The sequence below is a fragment of the Manis pentadactyla genome, chromosome 9 (genome assembly GCF_030020395.1).
Source record: "Manis pentadactyla isolate mManPen7 chromosome 9, mManPen7.hap1, whole genome shotgun sequence".
NCBI lineage: Eukaryota > Metazoa > Chordata > Mammalia > Pholidota > Manidae > Manis > Manis pentadactyla.
This window is the reverse complement of record NC_080027.1, coordinates 12,835,874-12,856,618: the sequence shown is the minus strand read 5'-3', so window position 1 is coordinate 12,856,618 and position 20,745 is coordinate 12,835,874. Positions and strand designations below refer to the sequence as shown.

Here is a 20,745-nt window from a genome sequence, read left to right as displayed (position 1 = left end):
GTCATGTTTGAGGTCCAGTACCAAAAATGGCGGGAGGGGGAGGGGGAGTGTGCTCGAGTGGCGCAGACCTATCGCAGAATCCCTGGTGAGCCCACGCCTCCATCCTTTGCCCCGCCTCTTGCAACTCATTGGGAGAGCTTTGCGCTAATTAACTCCGCCAGTGGCCAATCAACTATCTTTTCGGTTCTGCCCAAAGGTCCCCGCTAGGTTGGCACCGCCTAGACGTACGCATGCGCTCTAAGTGCTTCTACAGTTTGGATCGTCTCCTTTAAAATCTGGACTCTGCTCACGCCCAATCCTCCGCTTCTAATCGCTCCACCACCTCCTGGCGCTTGCGCATTCGTGCCGTCAGGTTTTCTTTTTCCGGGTCCCAATTGGGCCCATCGGGCGCATGCGCTACTGCAGGCTGGCTGCTCGCGGCAGCTTCTTCCGGCCTTCCCCTGGGGCCGGCTCCCGCAAGAGCGGGGTGAGCTCGGACCCCGAAGCGAGTGACCTGTGACCCCGGAAGTGGACCTCAGGGTCCCGGGGCTCTCCCCGGGCCAGAGCCGAGGGAGCCGTCGCCTACACCCCCGGAGTACCCACCCCACGCCCACCTTTGGATGCAGCCGACGGGTGCTCGGTCCGCCCCGCGCCTACCCGCCGGCTCGCTCCCTCGGAGCAGTTCTGGGCCGGGGGTGGGGGCCCGGATCCCGCCTATGGTGCGGCTCCACCCCCGCGCCCAGGCCTCGCACCGCTGACTGTCCCGGCCGGCCCCGCCCCCTTCCCGCACCCTCGCTCCGCAGACCACTCTCCCCCGGTGGGGGAGGCCATGGCGTGAGCGTAAGGCCGGGCCCCGGGGCCCTCGGGCGCCAGGCGGGGCATGGGCCGGGGGCCGCCCTCATGAGGGTCCCGGGAGGGGGACGCACGCATCAGCGGCGGGGCCATGGGGTCGCAGGTATTGCAGATCCTGCGCCAGGGGGTGTGGGCCTCGCTCACCGGCGGTTGGTTCTTCGATCCGCACCAGAGCACCTTCTCCAACTGCTTCCACCTCTATGTCTGGATCTTCTTGCTCACCTTTCCCTTCTTGCTGTACATGGTGAGACGCCGCCGCCACCTGTAACTCGGCTTGGGAAGGAGAGGGCAGATGTCAGGGAGGGGTGGCAACTGGCAGGGATTCGGGGCCGTGACCTGGGTGTTGCGGTGTGAGAGAAGAATCACTGCAGAGCTTGGGGGGTGTAAGGGAGAGGCCAAATTCTTTCTTTTCTGAGCTGCGTGACCTTGAGTCCCTGACTTAATCTTTCCAGCTAAAACACAGAGCTCTCTGATGGGGTGTTTGTACTAGTTACACGGAGGGGTGATGCATTTTCGTGAATTTGTGAATCCTGTCCTTGACTATGGTGCTAGATGCACCTCATAGGGGCACATCTGTGTGAGGAGGAACCTGACTTGCTGCCACCTCCAGGTCCTGCCCCCCAGCTTGATGGTGGCTGGCGTGTACTGCCTTGTGGTGGCTGTCATCTTCGCTACCATCAAGACTGTGAACTATCGGCTGCATGCTATGTTCGACCAGGGCGAAATTGTGGAGAAGCGCAACTCCACCATGGGGGAGCTGGAGGAACAGCCTGCCCAGGGGGACAGCAGTCTGCCCAGGTGTGTTGGACAGAGGCTGTGCTGGGAATTGAGGGATCTTGGTGCATGGGCCTGAGCATGAGAGGACAGAGGAGGGGCTCAGGGAACAGTGGCTCCATGAGGGGTTGAGTGCTTGTTTCACGGTTGGCCCTGGACTTGTAAGGGGACCCTTGAGAAGCAGGGAGTGGTGAGAATGGTGGAGGAAGTTACTATATGGAGAAGGCAGGTTAGATCAAAGGCAATGCTTTTCTCCACTGCCAGGGACCCTGGAGTGGAGATGACAGTGTTTCGGAAAGTGAGTTCCACACCCCCAGTACGCTGTAGCTCCCAGCATTCTGTGTTTGGCTTCAACCAGGTCTCGGTGAGTGCTTCTGGCTCTCAGCCTCTCCCGCTCCTCTCCTGGGAGCCTGTCCCCACCTTGGGTATGTCCTGAGCCTACTTCTTTCTGCTCTGTTGGCTCCTTCATGCCTCTCTTTGTCTACTCAGGAGTTGTTGCCCCGGATGGAGGACTCTGGCCCCCTAAGAGGTAGGTGGCTGCTGCTCAGGGCTGACAGTCATAATGTGGGACAAGGGGTGGAATGTAGATGCCTTGGGATCCTGACAGGGCTGACACTTCCGGGGCCACGGTTGCAGACATCAAGGAGTTGGTGCGGGAGCAGGGCAGCAACAACGTGATTGTCACCTCAGCTGACCGAGAGATGCTGAAGTTGAGCTCACAGGAAAAACTGAGTGAGCATAATATGGCGGGGGCTTGCTGGGGAAGACTGGTTGTCTCGTCTTTGAGTCACCCCAACTTTTTCTCCCCTGGGGCTCTCTGTCTTTCTCATGGGGCCTCCTCAGAGTCTTGCCCAGCTGGATTCTTTGCAAGTAGAGGCCACAGGCCTCCCTTAGCCACCCATTCCTTCGGTGGCATGCTCTCTCATTTTCTGTCTCCTTTTCTTCTGATAGTTGGAGACCTTCCCCAGACGCCCCCGGGGGCTGCCCCAGACCCCTCTCTCCCTAGCACGGACTCTTCAGAACGTTCTCCCCTCGCTGGAGATGGAGCCCCCTGGAGTGGGAGCAGCGTGGTTGACACTCCCATGAGCCCTCTACTGAAGGGGAGCCTCAGCCAGGAGCTGAGCAAGAGCTTCCTGACCCTGACCCGGCCTGACCGGACCCTGGTGAGGACCAGCAGTCGACGGGAACAACGCCGGGGAGCGAGTGGCTACCAGCCCCTCGACCGGCGGGGCTCGGGTGAGCCAACGCCCCAGAAAGCTGGCTCTTCAGATTCCTGCTTCAGTGGCACTGACAGGGAGACATTGAGCAGCTTCAAGAGTGAGAAGACCAACTCCACCCACCTGGACAGCCCCCCTGGGGGGCAGGCCCCTGAGGGCAGCGACACAGACCCCCCCTCTGAGGCTGAGCTGCCTGCCTCACCAGATGCTGGAGTCCCCTCAGATGACACACTGCGTTCCTTTGACACAGTCATAGGAGCAGGGACACCACCGGGTCCGGCTGAGCCACTCCTGGTTGTGCGGCCCAAGGACTTGGCTCTGCTGCGGCCTAGCAAACGGCGGCCACCTATGAGAAGACACTCCCCACCTGGCCGTGCCCCTCGGCGGCCCCTGCTTGAAGCAGGGGGCTTCTTTGAGGATGAAGATACCAGCGAGGGCAGTGAACTGAGCCCGGCCTCTAGTCTTCGATCTCAGCGCCGCTACAGTACTGACAGCTCCTCTTCTACTTCCTGCTACTCCCCTGAGAGCTCCCGGGGTGCAGCAGGGGGACCCCGGAAGCGAAGGGCTCCCCATGGGGCTGAGGAGGGGACTGCTGTGCCCCCTAAGAGGCCCTATGGGACCCAGCGGACGCCTAGTACCGCCAGCGCCAAAACACATGCACGTGTGCTGAGCATGGATGGGGCAGGGGGTGATGTCCTAAGGGCCCCCCTGGCTGGCTCCAAGGCTGAGCTGGAGGCCCAGGCAGGGGTGGAGCTGGCTGCTGGTGAGCCCACTGTGCTACCTGCCGAGGCCCGCAGGGGACCCGCTGCTAACCAGCCCGGCTGGCGGGGGGAGCTGCAGGAGGAAGGTGCCGTTGGGGGAGGTGAGTGCGGGCTCTAGGGCTGGGAGTGGGGGCGAGCTACGTAGGCGGGGGGCAGGCTGGAGAGCACCTGGCCGGAGTCAGCTCAGCCTGTGTCTCAGAGCTGAGGGCGGTAGACTCAGTGGCTGAGGAGCACGGTCTGCCCAGCCTCTCTGACGAGCAGGGCTCCAACAGTGGAGCAGTTGAGGCAGCAAGACCTCGGACCTCTGGCCCAGGTCCTTGGTGCAGTTAGCACAAAGCCCCTGCCCTCGGACAGTGCTCAGCCTCTGCATGCCCCCTCCGGGCCACCAGCGGGGCGGAAAAGATCGAGTCCTTGTTTCCAAGTGTGGAAACTGGGTGGTTAGGTGACCTGGCAGGGCCCCAGAGGCAGGGCTTGCTTGGACTAGGCTTGACCTTTAGTTCCACACGGGAGCTGCTGCCGCCACTGCTCGGGCTCTGTCCAAGCTTCAGTCACTTATGCTGGGGGGTCTCTCTCTGGACAGCGGCAGAGGAGATGGGCAAACGGGACCGCTCGAGTAGTGTGAGGCGGACCCAGGCCATCCGGAGACGCCACAATGCCGGCAGCAACCCCACCCCTCCAGCCTCTGTCATGGGCTCACCACCCAGGTGAGCACCTGCCGGCTGGTCAGAGGGCTGTGGGGGCCAGCTGGCTCAAGCGGTGTTGACCCACGGGCTGACCCCTCCCCAGCAGCCTGCAGGAAGCTCAGCGCAGCCGGGCTGCCTCCCACTCCCGGGCGCTGACGCTGCCCTCTGCCCTGCACTTCGCCTCCTCACTGCTGCTCACTCGGGCTGGCGCCAACGTGCATGAGGCCTGCACCTTTGATGACACCTCTGAGGGTGCCGTGCACTACTTCTATGATGAGAGCGGTGAGCCCTTCCCCAGTCTGATGACCCAGCCTCAGAGCTTAGCAGGCCCAGCACCCCTTTCATTCCCTCCGACTGAGGGTCCTCATCATCCCTGCAGCGGGGCTCACTCTGTTGGGCACGTTGCCCTCCTCAGCCCTGTGATGACTGCTTTACCTGCAGTGCCCAATGTCAAACTTGCGGCCTCCCTGAGGCGTAGCCTGAGTCCTGGGCCGAGTGAGTGGTAGAATGGGGATCCCAGCCCCTGGTGGGCAGAGTGCAAGGCTTGGGCCCTTGATCTACAGGCCCCGTCCTCTCCAGCTCTTGGTCCCCAGGGGCTGGGCTGCTATCTGGGGGGACACAGTACAGGGTTCTTCCTTATTCGATGGTCCTGGTGCCCATGTGAGTTGGGTCTTGGCCTGTCCCTGACTGTTGTTTAATGTCCTACACCCCTTCCTTAGGCGTGAGGCGTTCCTACACTTTTGGCCTGGCTGGAGGCGGCTATGAGAACCCCGTAGGGCAGCAGGGGGAGCAGGCAGCCAACGGAGCCTGGTGAGTCTCCAAGTTTGGGCTCTTCTGGGTCAGCAGCCTGGTAGGCTACCGTTTCTGGGGATTTTCTCTCTTCCTTTGCTAGGCTGGGGCATTGGCAACTCAGACCTCTAGGAGAAGAGGAGGGTGGGAAGCAGTCTCTTCACTGGTGGGGCAGGCTTACAAGGATTTCTTGGCACTGTAGGGACATGACAGTTCCAAGCAGGAGGCTTCCTGGGCCTGGGAGGGAGGCACCTCTGCCATCTGTCTCCTCTAGACCCCCATACTGCTTCTGGGTATGCAAGCAGCTCCCCTGGGCCCCAAGGCATGGCCTTGGACTCAACCCCACCCCATCCTGGGGCTTGCTGGCGGCCCTAGCCCTCACGGCTGCTGTGCTTGCAGGGACCGCCACTCGCATTCCTCCAGCTTCCACTCAGCTGATGTCCCCGAGGCGGCGGGCAGCCTGAACTTATTGCAGCCAAGGCCTGTGGTTCTGCAGGGCATGCAGGTGCGCCGCGTGCCCCTGGAGATCCCAGAGGTGAGGAGCCCACGGTTGGGGCAGGACTGCAGGGGGGGGGCAGTGGGGGGGAGTGGGTCCCTGAGCACTTGCCCAAGTACCAGGAGGGACAGGAGGCTGTTCTGCTTGAGGGCTCCAGCAGCCCTGAGGTGTTGTCCTGGCCTTTGCTGGCTAGCACAGGGTGTGCGGGCTCTGGATCTGAATGTTTGAGGCACCGCTTATTCACGTTTTCAACAAAACGTCTGGAGTATTGTCTTTATTCTGACACGCTGGGTGTCGCAGTGATAGTTGCGCACTGGGCAGCTCAGCTTCCCAGGTGGTGACCGTACTGCTCCCTGTGCTGGGCGCAGACCTGGGGTGTGTGCTCTGTCATAGTCATCTCACATGTTCTTAACGATGTTCTTAACGATGCTTCTTTTTACCTCTAAAAGATTCCAATCTGGACAATAATTTACGTGGTTGGCTAAGTAATAACAAATGCCATAAATGCATGAGGTAGACTCAGGGTTTAAAGAGCAGTTATAGGAGCATCCACACATCTACCACCACCACCACAGATGGACTGTGGGTGGCACCCAGAAGCCCATGTGCTCCTTTCTCATACATTGAGTCTCCTTAACCATCTCTGGGAGAGGCACCGTGGTCCTGCTAAAGCTGATGGCCACCCCTGGAGGCAGGGACCATGCGTCCTTGACTCTCCGTTGCGGTCCTGTGCCCCATCACGGGGGTAGGCCCATAGTTGTGTCCCAGGAGTATTTGTTGAATAAAGAACATGAGAAGCCCAGAGAGGTTAAGTATTTCACCTGGGGCCTCAGAGCACTGGCATTACAACCTGGTCTTGCCCTCTGTGTGCTGCAGGTCGTGGTCAGAGTGACCCTGATGGCACCTGTCCAGGAGGACGGTAGATTTAAGCCTCGAAAGACACAGTAGATTTCACTGAGCCCAGGAGGAAAGAGGCAGGAAGTGGGAGCTTGTAACTGGCCCCCAGCAGCCCCAGCAGTCCTTAGCAGCCACTGAACTGCACCTTGGGAGCCTGGAGGAAGGAGCAGGCCTTTATAGATGGAGGGTCCCAGGGCTAGATGGAGGGGTCTTTCTGTGCTGGAGAAAATGGCTAAGCAGCCAGCATGTGCTGGGGGAGGTGGTCGTGGGGATGGACCATGTTGGGGACGAGGGGCTGATGGCCGCGGCTGTGGGGACCGCAGTTTGACCTGCTGGACCAGGACTCCCTGCACGAATCCCAGGAGCAGACGCTGATGGAGGAGGCACTGCCCCGTGCCCAGCACAGCTACAAGTACTGGCTTCTTCCTGGCCGTTGGACCTCTGTGCGCTACGAGCGGCTCGCCCTGCTGGCCTTGCTGGACCGGTGAGTGCCCACCTGCCTCAGCCCCCAGTCTTTGGAATGTCTCCGGTTCCTGGCCCTCTGGACCCTGTGAACGTGTGGAGGCCATCGTGGCATCAGAGAACCTAACTGCTAGGGGTCACTGAGGGTGCATTCAGTTCTGGAGTCTGCAGTGGGGTTTCCTTAGGGCCTCTGGGGTATGGGAAGGTGGTTAGGAGATGGTGCTCTTGTCTCTCCCAATGGTTTGCTCAAAACAAACTATTCCTGTTAGTCATTTATTTATATTTGCTTCTGTGTTAGGTTTGATTAGATTGAGTCCCCCAGTCTAAAGCTCACAAACCATTTGTCTCAGCCTCCCTGTTTCTCAGGGGAGATTGAGGTCCAGAAAGCCAGATAGAGAAGTCAGGTGACTTTTGTTGCCTGGGTGGATGACATGGGCCTAGAACCCGTGTCTTGACTTCCTGTACCCTGGCACTGTGAACAGTGTTTATTGAGCACTGCTTGTGTAAACTGTGGTATGCCCAGTGTGGATGCCTGAGCTGGAGATGGGCAAGTCCAGAGCGGTGGCACCTGGAGCCCTCAGTCTAGAGGGGTCAAAGATTGGGATGCAGGGTAGCAACGGGGTGGCTTCCTGGAGCAGGTGTAGCTTGACCCTGTTCCTGAGACGTCATCAGTTCAGATACTCCGAGGGTGAGGGCTGGCCTGGGCACAGGCCCAGAATGGGCCTTTATGGCTGGGTCCTATCCTCTGCCCCCCACTCCGCCCCCCCTTTGCTCCCCTAGTGGGTGAGGCGGTGGGTGTGCCCTGACCCTGCTGCCTCTCCAGGACTCGGGGGCTGGTGGAGAACATCCTCGGCGTTGGCCTGAGCAGCCTTGTTGCCTTCCTGGGCTACCTGTTGCTGCTCAAGGGCTTCTTCAGCGACATCTGGGTCTTCCAGTTCTGCCTTGTCATTGCCTCCTGCCAGTATTCTCTACTCAAGGTCGGGCCTGGCTCCCTGGGTCTCCTTCCCCTACTCACCTCTTCCCAGATGCCCTCTTCCCATGACCCGTTTTGAGGGGGGTAAGCTAGAAAGGAGATCAGATGCCTCCGATCCCCCAAAGCCAGCTCCCCATCTAACAGATGAGAGAACCGAGGCTCTGGACAGTTCAGGGTCCTGCCCTGGGCACTCCTCCCGGCCCAGCAGTGGCACTGAGCAGGCCGTGGGGCCTCTGACCCTCCCATAGGTGCTGGCTCTCTTTGCTAACGTAACTCCTGTCTCTTTCCAGAGTGTGCAGCCTGATGCGGCATCTCCCATGCATGTGAGTACCAGCACCTCTCCCCAGGAGGCTCTGGCCTGGGCCCTAGGCGGGGCTGAGACCGGGTGTGAAGGGGGCCGGGAGGGGGTGCAGGGCCCCCTCACCACCTCTCTTGCCCCAGATCCTCGGTCCTGTTGCCTTCATGCTGCCAGGCTTCTTAATTGGGATCCAGGGCTGGGCGCGAGTGTGTGTGTGCCGGGTGGTGAGCGGGGCAGGCCCGGCTCCTCACGGGCCCACTCCCCAGGGCCACAACTGGGTGATTGCGTACAGTCGGCCCGTCTACTTCTGCATCTGCTGTCTCCTCATCTGGCTGCTGGATGCCCTGGGCTCGGCTCAGCCCTTCCCGCCCGTCTCCCTCTACGGCCTCACCCTCTTCTCCGCCTCCTTCTTCTTCTGTGCCCGTGACGTGGCCACTGGTGAGACTGGGCAGGGCCGAGGAGGCCTGGGGGAGTGCGGCCCCAAGGGTGGGCCAAGGGGCAGCCCACCGTGACCGGGTGTTTGCTTCCCCTCCCGGCCAGTGTTCACCTTGTGCTTCCCGTTCGTCTTCCTCCTGGGCCTCCTGCCCCAGGTCAATACCTGCCTCATGTACCTGCTGGAGCAGATAGACATGCATGGCTTTGGGGGCACAGGTATGTTGCGGGGTCTGGAGGCAGTGGGGAGCCCAGGAGGAGCCGTAGATTAGCTGCGCAGGCTGGTCCCTTGTCGAGCCTCTTCCTGGCATCTACCACGTATCCCAAACCTCCGTCTCCTCCCTCCTTTTCCTTCCTCTCCTTCCCTCCCCACCCCAGGGAAATGGCTTCAGCCTGGCAATGCCAGGGGCTCTGAAGGCTCCTCAGGGCTTGGGAGCAGAGGATGGGGTCCTAGGGCGGCCAGCGTGGGGTAGTGGGGGGCAGCAGTAGGAGGTCGGGCTTTAGCTGCTGTTTCTTACCTGGCAGCTGCCACCAGCCCGCTCACCGCGGTCTTCAGCCTCTCCCGCAGCCTGCTGGCTGCTGCCCTGCTCTACGGCTTCTGCCTTGGGGCCATCAAGGTAGGAGTGACCTGTGGGCTGGGGGGCATGCTGGGCCCAGGGGGCTGTTGGGACGAGGCTGTGAACGGGGCTCTGCAGTGGCTTCTCCCATGGGGGGCAGCCCAGCCCCAGTGCTTAGCCTCGCCTTCCCTGACCAGCATGGGTTTTCTCCCCAGACTCCTTGGCCAGAGCAGCACGTCCCTGTCCTCTTCTCGGTCTTCTGTGGCCTCCTGGTGGCGCTGTCTTACCACTTGAGCCGGCAGAGCAGTGACCCCACCGTGCTCTGGTGGGTCCCTGCATGTGCCTGCCCACACGCACACACGTGTGTTTGTGTGTCTGTGCATGGCAGGGGTGGGAGAGTGGGCCTGTGCATGTGCCTGTCACCAACTGACCCTGGGGCCTGTGGGAGGAGAAGCAGCAGCCTCCCCAGACCTGGGCCCCCGCCTCTTACCCACCACAGGTCTCTGGTCCGGAGCAAGCTCTTCCCTGAGCTGGAGGAACGGAGCTTAGAGACAGCCCGGGCCGAGCCGCCAGACCCACTTCCAGACAAGATGCGCCAGTCAGTGGTGAGGCGCAGGAGTCGGGGGTTCTGCTCTGCGGGTGGGGCTGCGAGGGGGTGTGGTAAGCCCCTGGGGGCGGGCACCCAATGGCCTGTTTGCTGGCCCTGCAGCGTGAAGTTCTGCACTCTGACCTGGTGATGTGTGCGGTGATCGCTGTGCTCACCTTCGCCATCAGCGCCAGCACCGTCTTCATCGCCCTGAAGGTTAGTGTGGTACATGCCACCCACTCCCACTTGGCCTTTGAGGGGCCTGCTCCACCCAAGGGCCCTGGGTAGCCAGGGCCTCATGTCTTTCCCAGCCTCCCTGGCCCCTTGGCCTGCTCCCTTAGCTGAGCCCCTGCCTTTGCCTCTTGCAGTCGGTGCTGGGTTTCGTGTTGTACGCGCTGGCTGGGGCCGTGGGCTTCTTCACACATTACCTGCTGCCGCAGCTCCGCAAGCAGCTGCCCTGGTTCTGCCTGTCCCAGCCTGTGCTGAAGCCGCTGGAGTACAGCCAGTACGAAGTGCGCGGTGAGTGCCCGCCCTGGGCTGCAGCCCCTCACTGCCCGCCCTGCTTTCTTGGCTGACCTGCAGCCTGATTGGAGCCTGGCCCCCTGGGCTCAGAGTGCCAGCAGGGGGCAGCCTCTGCCCAGGCTACCCTGTCCCTGCAGCCCTGCACTGCCCCGTGGGCCCTCCTGCCTGCTGTGCTCACTCCCACCCTCCCTGCTCTGCCCTGGTCCTGCCCTCCTTGTTTTCTCTGAGGAGATGGAAAAAGTAGGATTCTAGAGCCTGGGAGGGCCCTCCTGACCAGAATTACAGAGTGGCCACCAAGAGGCCACTTCTGCCTGGCACACATTTTCACTAGGGCTGTGCAGTGAAGACATCCTTGAATATTTAATCATCTGGATTGTCACATAAAGGTCCACATCCCTTGTTTTTTTAAATGATGAAAAATTCTGCCCACTTGGCCAGCATCCCCGTGTGGCTTGATCAAACTCAAGCCAAGTGGCAGCGGCCCCTTCAGGAAGGCCCTGCACCTCACCATGTCCCTAGGCTTCACCCAGCCTGCCTGGCTCCAGTGGGCATCTGAGATGTGCTCGTCAGCCTTTTTCTCACAGGCAGCCAGATGGGCAGAGCACCTGATCTAAGCCCCTGGCCTGCCCTCCACAGACCTCATTGCCCTCATTTGAGCTGCCAGAGACCAGCCTCCCCTACAAAGTCTCTGGGAGCCAGAGTAGCACATCCCATGGCTTGCCCTACCGCCAGGTTCCCTCCAAGAGTGCCTTTGTCCTAGTCCTGCAGTGGGAAGGAGTGGGTAGGGCCAGGGGCTGCCAACAGGCCTGCTTTCTGTTGCAGGCGCAGCCCAGGTGATGTGGTTTGAGAAGTTGTATGCCAGCCTGCAGTGTGTCGAGAAGTACCTCATCTACCCTGCCGTGGTGCTCAATGCCCTCACAGTGGATGCCCACACTGTCGTCACCTACCCGGACAAGTTCTGCCTCTAGTGAGGACCTCCCCACCATTCCACCATCCCGTCTGCAGTCCCATGAGACACATGGGGACACTGAGGCCCAGGGAGGGAATGACACCTACCTCAGTTGTCCAGTAAGCTAGAGTAGAACCCCAGCTCCTGACATATTTTCCATTGATATGGTTGCCTCCTTGAAAGCAGACACGTCCTCCAAGTGTGCCTAAAGGGGGCGATCTCTTTAGAAGGCAGAGACGAAGAGTTACTGGTCCAAAGAGCAGGGGCCAGCGAGGGGTGGGCACCCACACGTCACTGCCCCCAGAGCCTCTGCCTGTGCCTGACACCTGCTCCCTGCCTGCAGCTGCCGGGCGCTGCTGATGACGGTGGCTGGGCTGAAGCTGCTGCGCTCGGCCTTCTGCTGCCCGCCCCAGCAGTACCTGACCTTGGCCTTCACCGTCCTGCTCTTCCACTTCGACTGTCCGCGCCTCTCTCAGGGCTTTCTGCTCGACTACTTCCTCATGTCCCTGCTCTGCAGTAAGGTGAGCTGAGGGCCGTGCTGCAGGCTCCGCGCCGTGCGGCGGGAGCAGAACTGCTGCCTCAGTCGGGGAGGGTGGCACCAGGGGCCTGCGGCCCTCCTAGCTGCCGCCCCATGTCAGCCCCGCTGTGCGTGGGCCTTCACAGCAGCTCTGCTGAGCAGCGAGGAAGCTGTGGCTTAAAGAAGTTAAGTGACTTGCTTTGGGTCCCCCAGAGAGTTGGTGGCCAGCCAGGACTTGGATCCAGGTCTGTCTGACTTTACAGCCCTTTCTCTAAATCACGGTACTTAATAGTTAGGACTTGGCCTTGTTCTCTGGACACCAACCTTTTGGCCTCTGCCCCTTTGCTGGCCATGGCCCAGGAGAGCAGTGAAGAGCTGGGTTGAAGAAGCCCCTGGGGTCCAGGTATACCCAAACTGCTTTGCCAGTCTGTGGGGTTCTCTGGCCAGGGGCTGTGGGGTCACTTTGAACAAATGACCTTTCCCTAGCACTATGCTAGAGGCTTGCAGTGGGGCCCCAGCACAGGCCTGAGCCTTTTTCTCACGTGGGCATCTTAGTCTGGTTTTCTGCTCTGGCCCAGGATGGTAGAGAGCCAAAGTCTGTCCCCCTCTGCGGGCAGGGCCTCCGACTGTCTTGACAGTCAGTGCCAGAGTCAAGGCCCCTTATCACTGACCGAGTGTCGTGGCCTGAGCAAGTTGTTTACCTGCTCTGCTTTCTCTGAACCTCAACTTTTCCACCTGTGAGCTGGGACAGTAATAGGGAGCTCCTAGGGTGGTTGTGGGTACTAAATGGCTAATGCCCCATTTGAGTGGTTGCTCTGTTGGGTGTTGCTCACTGCAACAGGCGTTTTGAGACAGGCCCAGAGAGACAGGGCTGGGCGGGATCTTGAGCTGGGCTCCCATATGGGCAGCCAGTGGGGAACTCGGTAGACCCCACCTCTGTGAATGACCTGTATATCTCTTGCTTCTCCCCAACCTGACCCTGCCAGCTGTGGGACCTGCTGTACAAGCTGCGTTTTGTGCTGACCTACATCGCGCCCTGGCAGATCACCTGGGGCTCGGCTTTCCACGCTTTTGCCCAGCCCTTTGCTGTGCCACGTACCCGACCTGCCCCCACCGCCCTGCCTGGGTTGGGGTGTGCGGGGAAGGCTGTGGCCTGGGATACGGGGGTGCGGGGCAGGTTGGCAGGGGTCGAGGGGTGGTGAGAGAAGCTGGGGAGGGTCCTGTGTACCTGCTGCCTCCTTGACTCATGCCCAGACTCAGCCATGCTGTTCGTTCAGGCCCTGCTCTCCGCGCTCTTCTCCACCCCACTCAACCCCCTCTTGGGCAGCGCTGTTTTCATTATGTCCTACGCACGGCCCCTCAAGTTCTGGGAGCGCGACTACAAGTGAGTCTCATGGAAGATGGCCGCGTCAGTTAGGGACCCTGGGGAAGCAGAGCTGCCAGGCGGGAAGGTTGCTGGGAGGGTGGGAGAGTTTGGAGCCCAGGCTGGATGGGGTGCTGAGTGCCTGGGCACAGTGGGCTTCGGGTGGCTGATCTGATGAAGGTGAAACTGAAACCATGCCAACGCTTCCTGGCCACGTGGTCCTGGGTGAGCCCCCTCATTTCCCTGAGGCTCAGTGCCCTGGTCACGGAGAGGCTGGGTGGGCCAGTGGGATTGGCATCTGAACCCTGAGCAGCTTCACCCTCCTGGCCAACTGTGCCACGCTCATTCTCTCTGAACAGCACTAAACGTGTGGATCATTCCAACACCCGCCTGGTCACACAGCTGGACCGGAACCCCGGTGTGTACCCGGCGTCCAGGGGGCTGTAGGGCGGGGCCTCCCCGGGCAGGGAGCTTCACTGGTCACTTTGTCCCTTTATCTGTGTGGGGCCCCAGGCGCTGATGACAACAACCTCAACTCCATCTTCTATGAGCACTTGACACGCTCGCTGCAGCACACGCTGTGTGGGGACCTGGTGCTGGGCCGCTGGGGCAACTATGGCCCTGGGGACTGCTTTGTCCTGGCCTCCGACTACCTCAATGCCCTGGTGCACCTCATCGAGGTTGGCAACGGCCTCATCACCTTCCAGCTGCGCGGCCTTGAGTTCCGGGGTGAGCGTGGGCCTGAGGCTGGCGCGGAGCATTGGGTTTCCACTGCAGGAGGGCTGCGTTCTGCCCAGCTGCGCCTTGGTGCTCTGGTGACCTTGAACAAGGCACGCTTCCTTCCTGGCCTGGGTTTCCCAGTCTGAGCAGTGAGGTGGCAGGGTCTCCTCTGACCACACCCTGTCCCTGCCATGGCTGTGGGTCCACAGTGACTGAACAGGCCAGATGCCAGCTTCAGAAGAGGCCTCCAAGGGTGCGGAGGTGCCCTGAGCATGGCTCCTGAGCACTGTGAACCCCAGCAAGCCACTTCTTGAGCCTCAGTCTTTACTGTGGCTGTGGGGGAGTCAACACGGCCTTCTGTTCACCTGTTCATTTAGTTACATTTACCTAGGCAGCTGCCTGGGGAGGGGGTGGCCCAGGCCTGGGCACTTGCTGGGCAGGAGGCCGCACTTGTGTCCCGGTGGCTTCTGACTGGGCACCGTCCACCCCCCTGCAGGTACTTACTGCCAGCAGCGCGAGGTGGAGGCCATCACGGAGGGCGTGGAGGAGGATGAGGGCTGCTGCTGCTGCGAGCCTGGCCACCTGCCTCGGGTCCTGTCCTTCAATGCTGCCTTTGGGCAGCGCTGGCTGGCCTGGGAGGTGACAGCCAGCAAGTATGTGCTGGAGGGCTACAGCATCAGCGACAACAACGCCGCCTCCATGCTGCAGGTCTTTGACCTCCGCAAGATCCTTATCACCTACTATGTCAAGGTACGGTGGTGGGGCCCTGGTGAGCGCTCACTGACCATGGGTTTCCTGGGTGTCATCTTCTGGGTCAGTGGCAGCCTGTTTTGAAAGGAAACAGACCTCTGAGAGTTTTAGCATCCTCTGAGGTGCCACCCACTGCTGGACAGCAAGCCTCAGGGGCCCCAGCAGCCTGCGTGGCTGACAGGTGCACCCAGGGTGAGGGTCTCTCTGTCACGCTCCTCCAGAAGGCTTGCCATGGGCAGTGAGAACTAGGGGCAGGTGGGCAGCGTGTGCATGGAGCCTCTCCCTGGGCTGCTGATTCCAGAGGGGCAGTTGCTGAGGGCAGCCTTCTAGACCCCCAGGCCCTTGCCCTGTGTCCTGCCAGCACAGAGTGATGATATGGTTATGGTGGTGGCATTAAAGATACTTGTTGGGGCAGCTGCCAAGCAAAGGTGCTTACCAAGGGGTGGGCTCTGTCCCAGGCACCTCACGTGGGCTGGGTAAAGCCTATCACACCCTTCAGGAGAGGGCCACCTGTCTCAGCTGTGGGCGGAGGGGAAGCGATTTGCCCGAGGCCTCAATCCAGAAAGTGGCCGAGCCAGTTTCCACCCAGGCCTGGGCCTCCCTGCCCCCGCGTGGGCGCGTGGGCGCTCCAAGCACCTGCTGGCTGTGAGCAGTGTGGGGTCCGGATGGAGCCCTGGACTGGGTTCTGAGAAGCCTGGGGTGTCACCCCCCTTGCTGAGCCTCAGTGTACCCTTTTGAGAAGTAGGGATTATGGTAGTTCGGGGAGATGGCAGGAGTGATGAGGCTTCGTGGCCCCAGAACAAGGGCTCTATAGGAGTTGGGTGGCTTGGTGGTCACAGCTCAGGTCCCCTCCTGTCCTCCTAGCGTCTGCCCTGCAGTTCCCTGGGCGGGGCCTGGAGGAGTGACCTGCTGGGGCCCTGGCGTACCTGCCCAGCTGAGGCTCTCTCCAGGACTGACTGTCCCATCTTTGTCATATACACAGAATACAAAGAAGCTGTAACTTCTGTGTTGGTTTCTCCTCCATCCATCTACTCATAGAGAAGGGTTTGTGAGCTCCCCATCCCTCACTTTCACCATGAAAGAAACTAGGGTCCAGATAGGGACATTCCCAGCTCCGAGTCACCTGGGGGTCACAATCCCATCCACTTTTCTCCCCCATCTCTGGAGAGGTGCTCTAGCCCAGGCCACCCTGCTCTCTTGTGCAAGCCCGGCTGCAGGCCAGTGTAGCTTTCTCGTGGGTGTGTCCCTGGCGGCCAGCCAGGCCTGGGCTGGCAGGCTGAGATGATGAACCTGCCAAGTTTATTGTCCCCTAGGGCAGCTAACTTGCCACGGCCACAGCTGCCTCCGGCTGGGAAGAATCTGAGCTGGGGAGAGGTGTCCTGAGGACCTTGAAGTTCCACCAAAGACATGGGGCCAAGTTGGGAAGGACGAGCCGGGGCTGTGAAGGGCAGGGTCAGGGGGATGGTGGGGAGGTTGCAGGGCCTGCATGCCCACCAGAGCCACCCTGCTGGACACCTGCTGCCTTGATGCCCTCTGTTCTTGGCCAGCTGCACCACCCTCACCAGCTCTGGACTTCCCACCTCTACCCAGGCAGAGGGCCCACCCCGGCTCCATCCCACAGTGGCACATGGAATCCCATAACTGCTGGCTGCCAGCTGCTGGCCTCACTGCCCATCCATCCTGGTGTACCAGCTGCCTACCTTCCAAAAGCTCCTCTCCGTTTGCCCACACTCCTGTTGAGAAATGAGCAGTCTCTTAAGGGGTCCAGCAGCCCCTGACTTTGGGCACAGGATGCTGTGCCTCTGCTTTTTTCTGAGGGGAGGCCCTGTGGCTGTCATACGCACTTCGGCTGCCTAAGGGGACCTGTGGCCCAGGGGTACTTAGGCCCCGCAGGCCTCCAGGAAGCCCCACTACTTGGGCCTGACCTTCCAAGGCCTCCTGAGATTTGGGTCCCACAGCATCATGGTGTTGAAGGTCCTAGGGCTCTAGTCCCAGCTCGGTCTGCTCTGCCTCACGGGCAAGACTGTCACCAGTCTGGGCCCTGGCTTCCCGTATAGACGGGGCATCTGCTGAGGCAGGCATGGAAACACTTGCCACAGTGGGGAACCCACTGAGGTGGGGGGCTTCTGGTCTGCTTTTTTGCTCCTCTTTTCTGGCATGACGGAGGGGAGCAGACTTGCCCACATGACTTGAGGGAGCTGAGGTGGAACACTCAGTGGTGGGTGTCCTAGGAAGCAGACCTTAGCTAGAAACCTCTACCCTAATGCTTTCACCTCCAGCAGCCAGGGTGAGGGCACTACCGCAGTCACTGGCCCTGCCCTGATGGCTGCCCTCTCCTTCCAGAGCATCATCTACTACGTGAGCCGCTCGCCAAAGCTGGAGGCATGGCTGAGCCACGAGGGCATCACAGCAGCTCTGCGGCCTGTGCGGGCACCTGGCTATGCTGACTCAGACCCCACCTTCTTGCTGAGCGTAGACGAGGACTATGACCTCCGCCTCTCTGGACTCTCGCTGCCCTCCTTCTGCGCAGCACACCTCGAGTGGATCCAGTACTGCGCCTCCCGGCGCGGCCAGGTCCGGCCACCCCCGCCCCGGGGCTGCCCTCTGCCTTCCCTCTCCCCTGTTCTCACACCCTCAGCTCTCTCGGCCTGGGCCCCAGCCCCACCCCAAGTTCTGTGGCTGGGTCTGAGCTGGGCTCTGGGGACTGGGGTCTTTTGTGCCACAGCCCGTGGATCAGGATTGGAACTCGCCACTGGTTACGCTGTGTTTTGGCCTATGTGTGCTGGGCCGCCGGGCCCTGGGGACAGCCTCACACAGCATGTCTGCCAGGTGAGTGCCCACAGGCCCAGCCAGGGCCGCTGCTCTCCCCTCCAGTCCTCCCTGAAGACCTCCAGGCCAGGGGCCCCCAGGAACCACATCAGCCTTCTTCTGGTGTGGCTCTTCTCCATGGCAAGGTGCCTCCCAGTCACGGCCTTGCCTGATCCTCCCGCTCTGTGAGGGGCCTGGGCAGAGGCGGGCCGACTTGTGGAGATGGGGAGACAAGCCCAGGACGAAGAGTGGGCTCAGCCCGGGTCCCTGCTTGTAGAAGCCTTCATGCGCACCTCCTGGTCTTCCCCAGCCTGGAGCCCTTCCTCTACGGCCTGCACGCCCTGTTCAAGGGGGACTTCCGTATCACCTCCCCACGCGATGAGTGGGTCTTTGCTGACATGGACCTGCTTCATCGCGTGGTGGCACCTGGGGTTCGCATGGCCCTCAAGCTCCACCAGGTGGGGAGAGGTGTGCCTGGGCAGGGTGGGCAGGTGTGGGAGATCAGCCCCTCCCCAGGGCAGGGGCCACTGAGCCAGCCCTCCCTGCCTCCCTGCAGGATCACTTCACATCCCCAGATGAGTATGAGGAGCCAGCTGCCCTGTATGATGCCATCGCGGCCAATGAGGAGCGGCTGGTCATCTCGCACGAGGGTGACCCCGCCTGGCGCAGTGCCATCCTCAGCAACACGCCCTCACTGCTGGCGCTGCGCCATGTCCTGGATGATGCCTCCGACGAGTACAAGATCATCATGCTCAACCGGCGCCACCTGAGCTTCCGAGTCATCAAGGTGGGGATGGCTCACCCCTGACCTGGCCCCCTTCCTGGCACCAACCCCCTCACGCTTGTGTGTGTGGCCTCCTGCAGGTGAATCGCGAGTGTGTGCGTGGCCTGTGGGCTGGACAGCAGCAGGAGCTGGTGTTCCTGCGCAACCGCAACCCCGAGCGTGGCAGTATCCAGAACGCCAAGCAGGCACTCCGCAACATGATCAATTCCTCCTGTGACCAGCCGCTGGGCTACCCCATCTACGTGTCACCCCTTACCACCTCTCTGGCCGGCAGCCATCCCCAGCTGCGTGCGCTGTGGGGTGGCCCCGTCAGCCTGGGCGCCATCGCCCGCTGGCTTCTGCACAGCTGGGAGAGGTGAGCCCTGACCGCATCCTGGCCTGTGGGCCTGGGGTCATGGAGCAGGAAGCTGAAGCTGATAGGTAATGCAGCTTCCTCCTCGGTCTCAGAGGGAGGAGGTGCTGGAGCCAGGATTGAGCCCCTAGAGCTGACCAGCCCCTTCTCAGGCTGACCTGACTCCACCCTGTGCCAGCCCCCCACCCCCAGAGCTGAAGGTGGCCTTCAGCCTTAAGAGCCATTGATAATGCCCAAAAGACTCTGCAAAGTAGATACCAAAATCTCTTGAAAGACAGGACCCTGGACCTCAAAGATGTTAGGTGACTTGTCCTGGGGCTAGGGACTTGTGAGGTCTCTGTCCCTCCCCATGCCAGCCTCTTCTCTGCCCGCCCCTCCCCCCCAACCCTAACCAGGCTTCATAAGGGCTGTGGTGCTGGCTGCAACAGCGGTGGGAATGTGGACGACTCAGACTGTGGCGGAGGTGGTGGCTTGACCACCCTCAGCAATAACCCCCCCTTGGCACACCCCACGCCTGAGAACACAGCAGGTGAGTCGGCAAGGCCAGGCTGAACCGGGGTGAGGACCGCCTAGCTGAGATCTGCTCTTATCTGTCTCCCACAGGCAGTGGTGACCAACCCCTCCCACCAGGCCCTGGCTGGGGCCCTCGGTCCTCCCTGAGTGGCTCTGGTGACGGGCGCCCCCCACCTCTGCTGCAGTGGCCACCCCCTCGGCTCCCTGGACCAACCCCTGCTTCACCTGTCCCCACTGAGGGTCCCCGGCCCTCAAGGCCCCCTGGCCCTGGTCTCCTCAGTTCTGAGGGTTCCAGTGGGAAGTGGAGCCTGGGAGGTCGGAAGGGGCTGGGGGGATCCGAGGGGGAGCCAGCCTCAGGGAGCCCCAAAGGAGGCACCCCCAAATCTCAGGTAAGGGTCCTATGGGAGGTTTGGATCCTGGGCAGCTCAGGTCTGCTCCTCCACCAACCCCTCTGTCCTCCCTCAGGTGCCCCTAGACCTCAGCCTCAGTCCAGATATCAGCACCAACGCCTCACCCCCCAGAGCAGCCCAGGACATTCCTTGCTTGGACAGCACTGAACCCGAGAGTGGCACACCCACTGGGGCCCCCGGTGACTGGCCTGCCCCTGCTGAGGAGCGCGAGAGCCCTGCTGCCCAGCCCTTGCTGGAGCATCAGTACTGAGCAGCCTGGTGCCCTCCGGATCCCAGCCCAGGGTTCGGTAACTTGGACCCCTAGCTGCTGGCCCTCTCTGCTGGACCACAGGGCTGAGTGGCCTTGGCTTCCACATCTGAACCCTGACCTCTGGCTGCCTTAGCCAGAGCACCAGAACTGAGCAGCCCAGACCTCTGATGCTGACCCCTAATCTTTCAACCTTAGTCCAGGGCCTGGGCTCCCCAAACTGAAGCAGGCAGCCTCCCAGCCAGGCCCTCAGAGCCAAACCCATGGGCTGGTCCCTCTTCAAGCCCGTGGCCAGGACTGACTCGGCTCTTGGGAACTGCACTGCCTGCAGGGGCAGCCCTTCGGCCTGGACCTGGGGCTGAAATGTGGGAAGGGTGGGTTTTTTCCTTTTTCTTTGAATTTTTTGTTTTTCGTGCTTCGGAGATACCAGAATTAATAACACTATTTTTGATTTTGGTTGGTGGTTTATTCTTCTATGTAGGAATATTTGGGTGGAGGGTAGAGAAAATGGCCAGGTCAGGGTGGATGAGCCTGAAGAGGGGGATGAAGGATGTGGGGCTGGGTTCCGAGGGAGATCAAGGTCAGACCAAGGTGGGGCCAGACCAAGAAGGCCTAGTTCCCCTTTCCTCACAAGCTTATTCCCTTTTCAAGCCTTGATCTGAAGTTCACCTTCTCACCCCCATGTATTTAAAGATTTCATCTCCAGTGGCTGACTCCTACAATGAAGAGCCTTGACCTTAGCCGGAGCCATTTCCAATTTCTCCAGATATGCATAAGAGGTGACACCTATCTAAGGTGTTTTAAGAGTAAATGAAAGCATGTGTAGAGCAGGGCCCAGGGCTTAGCAAGTGCTTATAAGGAGCACCCGCTGTGCAGCAGCCGGAGCTGGGCGCTCGTGTCCAAGTCAGCCCTCCCAGCTGATCCGGAAGGCGGGTACTCTTAGCGTTTCTCAGCCGAGGGCTGGAGGCCCCGTAGCTCGCTGGGCCCTCCCGGCTCAGGTCGGGCCTTCAGACTGCGCGCCCAGGCCGACCGCCCGGCAGTCGAATCCCCACCC

At 61.0% G+C, this 20,745-nt stretch overlaps 1 protein-coding gene across 7 annotated transcripts; it reads left to right on the top strand.

Moving 5' to 3' along the window:
* The first annotated feature begins 233 nt into the window (after window positions 1–233).
* Window positions 234–20,147, top strand: PCNX3 (pecanex 3). 7 transcript variants are annotated; one of them, XM_057506901.1, is made up of 36 exons: window positions 250–698; window positions 935–1,075; window positions 1,442–1,629; window positions 1,870–1,969; window positions 2,095–2,134; window positions 2,242–2,337; window positions 2,557–3,684; window positions 4,164–4,287; window positions 4,370–4,548; window positions 4,986–5,076; window positions 5,455–5,590; window positions 6,790–6,932; window positions 7,734–7,887; window positions 8,174–8,206; window positions 8,448–8,619; window positions 8,722–8,832; window positions 9,139–9,230; window positions 9,386–9,495; window positions 9,670–9,775; window positions 9,880–9,972; window positions 10,125–10,275; window positions 11,101–11,245; window positions 11,571–11,748; window positions 12,731–12,839; window positions 12,999–13,128; window positions 13,467–13,525; window positions 13,621–13,836; window positions 14,324–14,577; window positions 16,921–17,151; window positions 17,303–17,406; window positions 17,696–17,843; window positions 17,942–18,172; window positions 18,250–18,524; window positions 18,917–19,050; window positions 19,125–19,423; window positions 19,500–20,147. In XM_057506901.1, the coding sequence occupies exons 1-36, from the start codon at window positions 600–602 to the stop codon at window positions 19,692–19,694; spliced, it is 6,195 nt and encodes a 2,064-aa protein (XP_057362884.1). In that variant the 5' UTR covers window positions 250–599; the 3' UTR covers window positions 19,695–20,147. The 7 variants fall into 7 exon arrangements, with proteins under 7 accessions (XP_036785018.2, XP_057362884.1, XP_036784991.2 ...); XM_036929096.2 differs by having other exon boundaries at window positions 251–698; window positions 6,811–6,932; XM_036929079.2 differs by having other exon boundaries at window positions 254–698; window positions 6,772–6,932.
* The last annotated feature ends 598 nt before the right edge of the window (window positions 20,148–20,745 follow it).

Bases quoted from the DNA above. Each gene is read 5' to 3' on its own strand.
- PCNX3 (XM_036929079.2), top strand. From the start codon at position 600: ATGCAGCCGACGGGTGCTCGGTCCGCCCCGCGCCTACCCGCCGGCTCG. The intron at 2,338-2,556 runs GTGAGCATAATA...TTCTTCTGATAG, and splicing joins GAGCTCACAGGAAAAACTGA to TTGGAGACCTTCCCCAGACG. The intron at 17,407-17,695 runs GTGAGTGCCCAC...GGTCTTCCCCAG, and splicing joins TCACACAGCATGTCTGCCAG to CCTGGAGCCCTTCCTCTACG.